Source organism: Aspergillus heteromorphus (assembly GCF_003184545.1).
Source record: "Aspergillus heteromorphus CBS 117.55 chromosome Unknown BO70scaffold_19, whole genome shotgun sequence".
NCBI lineage: Eukaryota > Fungi > Ascomycota > Eurotiomycetes > Eurotiales > Aspergillaceae > Aspergillus > Aspergillus heteromorphus.
The window spans coordinates 260,262-271,009 of record NW_020290424.1 but is presented as its reverse complement, the minus strand read 5'-3'; the positions used below and the strand labels follow the sequence as shown (position 1 = coordinate 271,009).

At 55.0% G+C, this 10,748-nt stretch overlaps 6 protein-coding genes across 6 annotated transcripts; 3 read left to right on the top strand and 3 right to left on the bottom strand.

Annotated features, from left to right (window-relative positions):
• Nucleotides 1-1,341: 1,341 nt before the first annotated feature.
• BO70DRAFT_70977 (uncharacterized protein) lies at nucleotides 1,342-2,462 on the bottom strand. The gene has a single exon (XM_025548669.1). The coding sequence runs from the start codon at nucleotides 2,336-2,338 to the stop codon at nucleotides 1,448-1,450; it is 891 nt and encodes a 296-aa protein (XP_025397799.1). The 5' UTR covers nucleotides 2,339-2,462; the 3' UTR covers nucleotides 1,342-1,447.
• A 24-nt stretch (nucleotides 2,463-2,486) lies between these two features.
• BO70DRAFT_363578 (anaphase promoting complex subunit 11) lies at nucleotides 2,487-3,178 on the bottom strand. Its single transcript, XM_025543607.1, has 4 exons — nucleotides 2,969-3,178; nucleotides 2,874-2,905; nucleotides 2,756-2,819; nucleotides 2,487-2,707 (listed from the first exon to the last, which is right to left on the bottom strand). The coding sequence occupies exons 1-4, from the start codon at nucleotides 3,108-3,110 to the stop codon at nucleotides 2,655-2,657; spliced, it is 291 nt and encodes a 96-aa protein (XP_025397798.1). The 5' UTR covers nucleotides 3,111-3,178; the 3' UTR covers nucleotides 2,487-2,654.
• Nucleotides 3,179-3,453: 275 nt separating this feature from the next.
• BO70DRAFT_372350 (thiosulfate sulfurtransferase) lies at nucleotides 3,454-6,579 on the top strand (the record flags this gene model as incomplete). Its single annotated transcript, XM_025544846.1, has 4 exons — nucleotides 3,454-4,418; nucleotides 4,475-4,525; nucleotides 5,252-5,373; nucleotides 5,426-6,579. 4 exons carry the CDS (start codon nucleotides 3,454-3,456, stop codon nucleotides 6,577-6,579), a joined length of 2,292 nt encoding a protein of 763 aa, XP_025397797.1.
• Nucleotides 6,580-6,689: 110 nt separating this feature from the next.
• On the top strand, nucleotides 6,690-7,356 carry BO70DRAFT_70950 (uncharacterized protein). The gene has a single exon (XM_025548668.1). The coding sequence runs from the start codon at nucleotides 6,800-6,802 to the stop codon at nucleotides 7,190-7,192; it is 393 nt and encodes a 130-aa protein (XP_025397796.1). The 5' UTR covers nucleotides 6,690-6,799; the 3' UTR covers nucleotides 7,193-7,356.
• Nucleotides 7,357-7,695: 339 nt separating this feature from the next.
• On the top strand, nucleotides 7,696-8,321 carry BO70DRAFT_397921 (RPEL repeat-containing protein; the record flags this gene model as incomplete). The annotated part of the gene is made up of 3 exons (XM_025546745.1): nucleotides 7,696-7,793; nucleotides 7,896-7,996; nucleotides 8,143-8,321. The coding sequence occupies 3 exons, from the start codon at nucleotides 7,696-7,698 to the stop codon at nucleotides 8,319-8,321; spliced, it is 378 nt and encodes a 125-aa protein (XP_025397795.1).
• A 355-nt stretch (nucleotides 8,322-8,676) lies between these two features.
• Nucleotides 8,677-9,886, bottom strand: BO70DRAFT_317935 (translin family protein). The gene is made up of 3 exons (XM_025540401.1): nucleotides 9,606-9,886; nucleotides 9,516-9,533; nucleotides 8,677-9,412 (listed from the first exon to the last, which is right to left on the bottom strand). The coding sequence occupies exons 1-3, from the start codon at nucleotides 9,854-9,856 to the stop codon at nucleotides 8,734-8,736; spliced, it is 948 nt and encodes a 315-aa protein (XP_025397794.1). The 5' UTR covers nucleotides 9,857-9,886; the 3' UTR covers nucleotides 8,677-8,733.
• Nucleotides 9,887-10,748: the final 862 nt, after the last annotated feature.

The following is a 10,748-nucleotide window of genomic DNA, read 5'->3' as shown; positions in this document are numbered from 1 at the left end:
ATCCCACACAAGTCTCTTGGAAATCATGAAACGGTCTTGGGAAACAGGCGCCTTTTGGTATTCCCTGGCTCTCTCGAGCCCTTCAGGTCTTTTTACGATATTTAGCAAGCATATCAGACCTCTCTTCTCCAACGACTATGACGAGGAGTTCCAACTGGTAATGCCATATTTCTTCGAAAAAAAAGATCGGATATATTGCAGGTCGCAAGCTTGCGGACAAAGAGGAATATGACAAGAACCTCCGACAAGCTTTCGAAGATGACTCAGATTGAAATGCGGTTATCCTTCAGAGATTAATTCTTTCGAGAGATTTCCTGACTCCCATCAGCTTGGAAATGATCCCTAATAGCGGCATCTAAAGCCCCCATCGCCCTATTCTTTTGGTTTTCTTCTGTCCTCTTTTGTGCAGTCTTGCCCGAAGAACTTAGCTGTTGGAGCGTTTGGACATCTGCTTTGACCCCATAGAACTGCTTCTCCCACTGTTCCCTCGGTAGGTGAAGATCTATCGGCCATTATAGAGAGTAGTATTGAACCGTTCTTGCTGCTTAGGTCTTCTGGAATTCGTATTGCAACCTGTGAGCCAAAATGTCATGGAAAAGTTGGGACATCGTGCTGTTGATATCCCTACCTTATTCTGAGCTAGGCGGGGATAACCAGGTTGGGTTCGACAAGCTTGATTTCCTGTCATTGAACGTAGTTCTCTTACAGTTACCAGGCTTCTGAGCAATGTCTTTCACTATTCGACTGTTATTCAATAAGCCCCAGTGACATAGCAAGCTGTAGATATGAGATTGGGGACCCAGGAGAAGCGGCGAATACTATCCAGCGCGTTCAGCATGACAAGCATCCGCCAACCGGTATGGATTATTCAATGATCGTGATTTTTTTTATCTCTCACGCAGTAACTCTTTTTAACAGAGCAGAAAATCAAGACTTGATGAAGATGTGAACAGGGACAAGCATACATTATATCAGCGGTTTTGTACCAAGCCCACAGAGGTGCGTATATGCTGCAAACCCGCGATGATACTGCAAGTCTCCAGTTACACAATCAAACAGGTGAAACTAAAGGATTGCCAATATCATGATTATCGTTGGGAGACAATAATAGGATGACAGTAACGGCTTGAAGATTCGTGCCTCCATCTCCAGGATCAGATCCCTTCGCATTAAACAGCTCCGCGGTAACTAGGTAAGACAGGTAGGTAGGCAATTAAGCCCCCCAGACTACCCCTCAACCGGCACCTCCGTATTCCTCACGGTGTCCTCCTCCAGATTCCCGCTTCCTTCTCCCTCTTTCCCCTCCCCCCAACCCTCATCTCCATCCTCTCCCCCGCCTCAATAACAAGCCTCAACTCCCCCAGCCGCTTCGCAAACTGATCCATCATCTCCTCCAGCCGCTGCCCACTACCACCTCTCTCCCGATCCTTCTCCTTCCCCGGCATCGTCATCGGCAAACCCGCCGTCCCCTGGATCTTGAGCATGAGGCCCCCGTTCGCTGTTTGTCCGTTTCCCCCGCTCCCCCCTGCAGCCCCGCCAGAAGATGAATTCGCGTTCTCGAATGTCGGAGCGGGACCAAGGTGCGTGTGTAGCACTTGCCAAGAGGGGGAGAGGCTGTGTGCGGATGTGATCGTGAGTTTTGGGGGGTGCGGGTGGGGGCTCGGGTCTTGGGGTTGCTGTTGTGGTTGGTGGTGTTGGGGGCGTGGGGATCGTGTGTCTTGTCGGTGGTTGTAGTGGTAGGTTCAGGGTGCGTTGTTCCCCCCGTTGCTGCAGCTGCACCCTCCTGCGAAGCATAGTCTACATCGAGGATGATGTAGTTGTCGCGCACGCCAGGGATAGGATGTGGGAGGAGGGATTCCTTTCGGTGGGGGTCGTCAGCGTCAGCGTCAGGGTCTGGATCCTCGTATGCTGTCCCGGGGCGCGAATTGGAGTCATGATGCGCGTGAGGTTGGGGTTGGGATTTGTTTCTGGGGAAGCCGTCGGGTTCGGATTCGAGGGTGCGCAGGGCGGCTTCGGTGATGATGTCTGTGTCGTCGTCGGAGAAGATGTAGTGGATTGTTGGGTGGTGGTATTCGCTAGAATGGGCGTCTTCAATCAGGGTGAAGAAGGGTTGGAAGGGGGGCTGGGTGTCTGGGTGGTTATTGTGGTGTTGATGTTGGAGGTGTTGCTCTTCCCCTTCCTCTTCGGGGAGGGTCACTTGTTGGGCGGTTGCGGGCCGGTCGATGATGCTTTGCGGACGGGAGGGAAGGGTGGAGCCGGAGGTGCGGCGGATGGAGTGTTTCGAGGGGGAGGAGGAGAGAGGGAGAGGTTCGGGGGAGGTGTGTTTCGGTAGAGACATGGCTGGTTGGTGTGGTGGGGGCTACATGGTGGTTGTGGTGGTGAAGATGTTCCTGAGGTCACTCGTGGATGCCTGAGATCCGGGGAATGGCTGGGCTTATCGATAGCGTCAGGTGACTGGGTCGGGGCAAGAAAGTGTAAACAAATAATGGCATGCATCCATCGAGGCTGGTTCTGCGCTAGGATTATATACATAGAAGAGAAATACTGGGCTGGATTGGAGACGCAGAGTAAACAGTAGTAGAGTAGGGTATCATAGGTAGTAGACCTTCAACGCCTTTATGGCTTGTTTGGTCAGGATGGAAATGCCGAGGGACTTATTCATCGTCCTCCTCCTCTTCTTCATCCTCGTTTTGCTTCCACTCGAACTCTGTAGATGGTTAGCAGTTGTAAGCATATTTATGAGGAAGTGACATACTCTGCCGGCACATCGGACAGAGCCCCTTGGAGGACTCCTGCTGGATCCAGGTCATGAGACAATGCTGGGGGTTGTTAGTGGGATCTTCCCATTAGAACATCTAGATCCACAATCGCACCATATGAAATGAATGCCCGCACTTTCCCAGCACTAGAGACAAACTCAAATCAGTAAGGCCCTCAGCCAAAATATTGCGTGAGGGCAGTGACTTACACAGTGCACAATCGTCACCCGGGAATTTGCAGGTCGGACAGGTACCGTCAAACTGGACACGACAGATGCCACAGACTTCATCGTCGGGCATGTCCCAGCGCCAGGTTGCGACGGCGTTCCACTCCTTGATGGTGACCTTCATGGCGGGGGAGGTGATTGGGTTAGGAAGTTAGTGGGCTAGTGTCGGGACGAGAGGGAGGAAGAGGAGAGGAAGCGCGGAAGTGGAGCGGATGATAAGCGGCAGCGGCGCTTTTCACATGGTTGCGGTGCTTATTGATAGCAGCAGCTCGCCCGTCATCGCCCTTCCCTCTTGCGCTTCCCAGTTCCCACTCCAATCTCTCCCCCAACCAACTCCCTCCCCCCCTCCCCCCCTCATCCTCTCTTGTCCCTGCAGGTGGATTATTCAGACAAGCCTGTCTGAGCGGCATGTAAATAATCCCTGACGCTTCCCCTCCTATATTAACCCCTCCCCCCTCTTTCGGACCATGGCGTTCGCATCCCTTCGTAACTCCCTGCTCCCTTCACCGACTCGCCTCATTCGTCCGACCATGGCATTCTCCCACCAAGCTCGCCCATTCTCTTTCTCCTCATACCTGGTGACTCCCAAAGAGCTGGACACCGCTCTCAAGAAGAATCCCCGCACGAAGATCGCAACTTCACCCCGGGTGGTTCCGCTATGCGCTGCCTGGTTCATGCCGAACGACCCTGAGGGTCGCAAAGGAATTGACGTCTTCCGCAAGCATCGCATACCGCAGGCCCGGTTCTTCGATCTGGACGAAGTCAAGGACCAGGACTCGCCCTACCCGCACATGCTCCCCACCGCCGAGACCTTCGCCGAGGCCATGGGCGAGCTCGGGATCCGGCGCGACGACGAGATTGTGGTTTACGACTCCGAGGAAGTCGGCATCTTCAGCGCCCCCCGTGTCGGCTGGACCCTACGAGTCTTCGGACACCCCCGAGTCCATGTCCTCAACAACTACAGACTGTGGGTTCGCGAAGGATTCCCCACGGAGACCGGGGAGCCATTCCAGCCCAAGAAGACCAACTACCCGGTGCCGACCTACGACTCCAAGCTGGTGATCCCGTACCGGGAGCTGAAGGAAATCGCCAAGGAGCACAGGAAGGAGGGCGCGAAGGAAGTGGAGATCCTGGACGCACGATCGTACGGCCGCTGGGCGGGAACCGATCCAGAGCCGCGCCCGGGGCTATCGTCGGGTCACATTCCTGGCTCCCAAAGCCTGCCTTTCCAGGAACTGCTGGATCCCGAGACTAAGACCTATCTCCCGGCATCGGAGCTACGCAAGATCTTCGAGAGCAAAGATCTAGATACGTCCAAGTCTATCATTAGCTCTTGTGGCACTGGTGTGACGGCGACGATCATCGAGACCGCATTAGCCGAGGCAGAGTTTGGTGAACCCAACCTGCGGAGAGTATACGACGGCAGCTGGACGTAAGTGCCCCCTCCATTTTTCAATGTGTAGTGACGGCTGCTTACAATGTGTGCAGTGAGTGGGCGCAACGGGTCAAGCCGGAAGAGGGTCTGATCAAGAAGAAAACGTAGGGATGAGATGAGATGAGATGACGGCAAGGCTGATGACCTGATGATCTGGTCGTGGATGAATGACATAGCGTTTTCTCTCATTTTGAGCTCGTTCTAGCAACCGCAGATACCAGAGTTAGATTGACCGGGATAGAATGTACACCAGGCATTTGGGTGGCGTGCAGGTGCAGGTGCATGTGTATGTGTAAAAATGAGCGCAGTCCAGCGTATTGAATCACTACTATTGAGGTGAAAGGTCAAGTCTCCCCTGTGTAATTCACAAGGCACATCGCCAATGACCCGTAGTCTGACGCTTAGTCAGGTTCCAGACGACTCCGCGGCTTTCGAGTTGATCCGCCGATGGATCGATCCATCTTCTCTCTCCCCAGCTCGCCTTATTCTTCCCCATCGACGATCGCTTTTTCCAACACAAAAATGCTGCAGATGACCTTCCCTTGTGCACGAGGATTTCATTGTGAGTGAGCAATCTCTTCTCGACCGTTCCGGCCTGCTGCCTGGCTCTGGATGCCCCGTTGTTCGGCCCTCAGCCAGGGCCCCCACATTCCCAGACCTCCGCCTCCATCAATCCTAATCCAAACCTCTCCCCGACTCCAGCTCTCGCTAACCAGCCTGCGGCTCGGTCGCAGTCGTCAAAGCCAGCTGTTCGGTCTAGGGCCTCGGTGCCTGTCAGTTTCTAAATCCTCTTCACCTACGCGACCGCTCCGTCGCCCGTGACGAGTCAGCATGTCGGCCGGACGCAAGGTCTTCCACTGTGCCGTGGATGAGACGGCCTTAACCACCAACATCAGCGAAATAAAAAAATGGACCACCAACGGCGCCATCACACTCATCGTCCCTCTTTACAGTGAGTATGCCCCGGCCGCTCCTCCACATCCGCTGACGTGTGCGTTCGCTAGCCCTTGAACGCCTCCACGGCCTGAAGAGAGCCGGATCTCAGGTCGCTATCAACGCCCGGGAGGCGGTGCGTTTTCTCGACCGCGTCACCTCCGGCAAGGACAACATTGCCGCCGAACGAATCATCCTGCAGGGTCCGATGGAGCAGTATGAAACCTGGGCAGAGGCCGAGAAGTACTTTCTGCCCGAATTCGAGGAGGAGCCGGACACTGCCCCCGGAGCTCCGGACGGCCAGGTGGCGCAGAGGAACCGTGAGGATAAAAGCAAGGACAACAAGAAGAACAGCCCTGCCCCGGATGACCTGTCGCAAATGCTTCTCAACAAGCTGAACTTCAAGAAAGAATCGGACGCCGTCTCGCTCACCTCCAACGGCACCCACAGCGCTCCGGCATCCCGTCCGTCCTCCAGGAGCTCTCGCACCAGCCCCGAGTGCACGAACTCCCATGTCATTGCGAACGGCGTGGCGAAGGACGGCAAAGCGAAGCCCGAGAGCGGACATCGCCGATCTGCATCTGGATCCACGATCCCGACAGTTCCCCTGATGCTCCGGCCCCTGCTCAGCGCCCTTCTCTGGCGGCTGCACAACGGCCCGGACGCATCCAATGCCGCGAAGACTTGTATTCTTATTACAAACGATCACCCCACCCAGGTGTGGGCGCAGAAATTCGGCATCGGCGTCAAGAATATCCATCAGCTGCGGACTTCCATCCAGTACGAGGAGCGGGAGTACAAGAACCGGTGCAAGTATGTGGAAAAGACCCAGATCCCGGCCCCCGAGCCCAAGACGATCCTTGCCTACGAGGAAGAGAGTGACGAGGATGAGCTGGTGTTTGTGCCCCGCGGTCGTGGCAAAGGCGCAGTGGCTCGAGGGGGAGGCTCGCGCGGCGGCACCACTCGCAAGCCGGCTCCGCCCAAGCCCGTCGCCCCGCCCGTGGAGGCTGCGATTGAGATTCCGTCGCAGCCAATCGACCCCAACTCCTTCAGCCGGTCGCTTGGCGCGAGCAAGCAGGCGCCCACGGTTGATCTGAGCACTCAGTCCGGGGCAGCACGGGGCATGGCGGGAGCGTCGCGCAACTACTCAAACAGTCGGCGCGGGGCGTCGCGCGGGCCGTCTCGCGGCAACGGCCGGGGTCGTGGCAAGCTCTGGGTTCCTTGATCCGATGGTCGGGTTCGTCGATGCTTTGCGATGGGCGGACCGATTGATTCCCAACACTTAAAAAGACCACAGTGGTTGTTACACGAAGCAGAACGGATTCTCCGCGACCCGGGCTGGCTGATCAGACGTTTGTCGGTTCCGACGGTGACTTCATGGATGCGGCGAATGGGTCCTGGACAGATGGCGAGTGATCGGGTAGGGACGTTTCGATCCCGATGCCATGCTGATGGGGAACTGGCATTGGGCTACGTGGCATCGCGCAGTCCCAGTGAGCAGTCAGATGCTGAATGCTCGCCGGTCCATATGCCTTGCTTTGTTTCCGGAGGATGGGCGGTTGCTTTCTTTTCCTTCCCTCGCTGGTGGGAGACACGGCACAGTGATCGACAGCCAGCTTTTTCGGCCTTCCTTTCCACTGTGCAGTGCAGTTGCAGTTGCAGTTTACAAAACCGATACCGATATGGCAGTCATTCATTCGTTACTTGTTGGACATGTTTTTTTTTCAAATTGCTACGGGAGGATTGGGGCAGACCGTGCCAACTATTTGTTGTTAGTTCTAGGTTTAGGTCTAGTCTTAGTTCTAGTTCTAGTTCTAGTTCTAGGTGCTAGGTGCTAGTTGCTAGTTGCTAGTTGCTAGCTGCTTATCTAGAGAATGAAATGGCCGACAGGTGTTGTCGACAGCGAGCCGGCCCGAGTTGATTTGGAGTGGCAGCGTAGAGGGAATGATGACGGGGACGTGTCGATGACATCGTCAGTGGAACCCGTCCCGTGGCTTCGGCCTCCGCACCGTCAATCACTTGACCCCATCTCCTGTCTCCTGGCATCTCCTGGACAACCATCCTCGTCGTGGCTAGATTATACAATCATTATACTTACCATCTCCCAAGCCATCATCCCTGTACATATACCAGACCAACCCACCCCACCCAGCACCCATCCATCCATCTATACATACTTCCTCACTCCACCCCTCACCCCAGACCCTTTATCCTTTATCCCTTATCCCCCGCAACACCACCACCCCCCCATCCCCCCAAACCCCCATCAGAAACAACAATCAACAATGTCCCTCTCAACCCTCACCCCCAGCATCGACGAAACCCCCTCTCCGCCTCCACCATGGAGCGCCGCGACAGTCTGGAAAAACACCTCCAAACCCGCCCCGACATGCAAGACCTGAAAGACCGCCACATCCTGCTCAACACGAACATCGCCCCGTGTGTAACCCCACGAACTCTCCCTCCCTCCCCCATCCCCCTTAGAAGTCAACCCACAAAAGCTAACAAAAAGGAACGAATGAATGAATGGTGGGGGAACAGGTCCATCCAAGCAACCAGCCTAGACCTGGACCGTCAGCGCACAACGGACAGCTTGAAGAAACATCTCGAGCAGAGGCCTGTGAGGGATGAGCTCGTTGAGCGTATGTCTTTCTCTTTTGTCTTTTCTTTGCCCCCCTTCACTTTGCTTCATTTTTCCCCCGTTTCTCTTCTTCTACTGCCCCCACATGATAAACATATGTATGTATGTGGATTGATATGCTAACACTCAAAATCTCGGGCAACCAAGGAAACATCCTCCCCCCCACCCACGCAGCCCCCGCATTGCAGGGCCCCGCCCGCGAGCTCGAAAAACACATGCTGGCGGACACTCTGGACCAGAAGATCCAGAGTCGCCCGAATCCGGAGGATCTGATCTCGCAGGGTATTTTGACCGAGGATGAGGATCCGAGGTATCCGGCTGTTTAGGAGATACTCAGAGAAAGAGGTTTTGAGGTGGATGATGGACGGGATTGGGCGTTGGTCTGAGGAGTTTGTTTGCTTGCTTTGTTGATTGATTTTGGGTTTTCCACACGCTATTTCGGGTTGATGTGGATACGATGATGGGGAAGGACGTACACGGATTTTTTTTTTTCGGGATTGCGTTTGTTCTGTTTCTGTTCTGTTTCTGTTGATATTGACCATGACCCCCTGTTCTGATCCTAGTCACTCGTTCTCGGGGTTTATCTAACTGGACATATGCGCGTTACACAGATCTATGATACCGAATAGATCCATGCTCATACTACCCTCCTCCCTCCCTCCCTCCCTCCCCATCCCCACAGCCACCTTACCATGGGAAGGTAGACTAGAGTATGTAGAACACTCCGAAGCAAGCCAGCTAATAATCGTCCCCCCCAGCGGCAACGGCCAAATCCGGCCTCCAGCCCTTCGGCCTCTCACTCCCACGCACCAAAATCCCATACGCGGCCCTCTCGACCTTCTCCACACTGTTCTGCATCACATCAACCTTCTTCCCCAGATCCCGAAACATGTTCGTATGCCGTCTCGTGACCGTCAACCCCTCAAACGCAGACCTCATACCCCGCAGATCGACCACAATGCCCGCTTGCTCAGTGGGGAGTTTCTTTCCTATCGCTATCTCTGTCCCTGTCTCTGTCTCATCCCCATCCCCATCCCCATCAACCCCCTGCTTACCTCCCTGACCTCCACAAGGCGAAGCCCCCGCCGACAACCCCGTAACAGCAAACCGCATCACCTCCCCGGTAAAATCAAACAGCCCCATCAAATAATCCTCATCCGTGACCAGGATCCCCGCGGGCAGCCGCTCCGCAACCTCGGCCTTCGTGATCAGCGTCTGTGTGGTCAGGTAGTGGTGGAAAGACACCGCCTCGATGAATTCCTGGATGCCCGGGCTGAGGGAGCGCTGGTAGCGCCAGAAGTTCGGCGGGTGCTGGAATTCGGGCAGCGCGGATTGGAAGAGCGTGTTGATTTGGGCGAAGCGCGTGGTGGTTTCTTTGGAGATGGAGGGGGGGAGGGGAGTGGGGAGGGTGCGGATTCTAGTTTATGGATTTGTTGGTTAGTGTTGGGGTTGGTAGTTGGGTTGGTAGTTGGGTTGGGGGTGGGTTATATTGGGAGAGGAGAGGGAGGGGGGATACGTACCTTTGGAGGGAGAAGATGCTATTTTGAGAAAGAGAGGTGTTAGCTATGGCTCTGATTAGAGGGGGATGGCAATGGGAAGGGGAGGGGTACATCTTCTTGCTCAAAGCTGTAATGTCCCGACTGATTTTGATCAAACGCTCGCGGCGGTCGTGGTGCTCGTCCAGCTCGTCGCGGAAGGTCTCGAACATGGTGATGATGGGGTTGGCGGGGGGTTCTTCTGCTGCTGGTGGTGCTGACGCCATGGTGGGAGGCTGTTGAGGTGGTTGGGTTGTGTGGGTGGCAATGGGGTTGGGCTCGTCTTGGAGTGGTTGGCCGTCCCAGGAGCGTTTGGTGCCGGCCATGAGGAATGGAGTAGCTAAGGTAGTGGAGGCGCGTGTTTGCGAAGAATTGATGCGACGGGCCGGGAAGAGAAGATGTCATTCACTGCGGCGGGGCTTTACCGCTTTGGGGAAATCTTATCTTATCTGATCTGTTTGCTTGCGGTGGAGGGGCTAGTAGTATAGTAGTAGTCGTCGTCGTCGTCGTAGCAGGTATATAGTTACAGCGTCTTGACTTGGTACATTAACTGACAGATGTGCGACAGTATTTAGTATAGAGATGATTTCATGGCTATCTATGTTCCTGCTCCCATGGCACAGTTACTACAGCTAGTTAGTAGGCTGTACACCCATATTCCTACCCTCATTGAGTCATTGACTTTCCAGTCGAGAGCAGACTTTGGTCCAGAGATACATAGCGTCTGGCTGAACTGAAGCTGTTGGAGCGGACACTCGAACCAGTCATTCTGTCAAGGTGGAGGTGGGGAGGCCACAGAGGCGAAAGGAGCACTCCCCGCTTGGACTAGTGACCATGTCAACAGGAGGCTCTTCCACTTCTCTTCTACTTCTCTTCTCCCACTCCCGCTGCCATTTAGTTAGCATTCTGATAATGGAGGACGTCCCAAGGTGGTGATACCGGCTTCTAATGTGGTAGAGATCACAGTGCTTGAAGGCTTCGATGGCTAGTGCTGATGATGATGGCGAAGGATGGGCGGAAGGAGAGCGGCGACAATTTCGGGACGCGGGTGGGCGAAGAGGAGGAGGAAGGGGGGGGGGGGGGGGGGTTATTGGAAACGAGAACAAGGCGCCAAGGCAGAACGGTGCCTTCCGAATCCATCAACGAGCGCCACTGCGGCAAAAGAAGTAAGAAGTACTTCCCCTCCTGGCGCTCCAGGAAGAGAGACCATGACCATAC

Coding starts and splice junctions, on each gene's coding strand:
- BO70DRAFT_70950 (XM_025548668.1), top strand. CDS start 6,800: ATGCTGATGGGGAACTGGCATTGGGCTACGTGGCATCGCGCAGTCCCA.
- BO70DRAFT_363578 (XM_025543607.1), bottom strand. CDS start 3,110: ATGAAGGTCACCATCAAGGAGTGGAACGCCGTCGCAACCTGGCGCTGG. Junction 2,820..2,873: donor GCGGGCATTCATTTCATATG/GTGCGATTGTGG, acceptor AACAACCCCCAG/CATTGTCTCATGACCTGGAT. Junction 2,708..2,755: donor CTGTCCGATGTGCCGGCAGA/GTATGTCACTTC, acceptor AACCATCTACAG/AGTTCGAGTGGAAGCAAAAC.
- BO70DRAFT_317935 (XM_025540401.1), bottom strand. CDS start 9,856: ATGGCCGGCACCAAACGCTCCTGGGACGGCCAACCACTCCAAGACGAG.
- BO70DRAFT_70977 (XM_025548669.1), bottom strand. CDS start 2,338: ATGTCTCTACCGAAACACACCTCCCCCGAACCTCTCCCTCTCTCCTCC.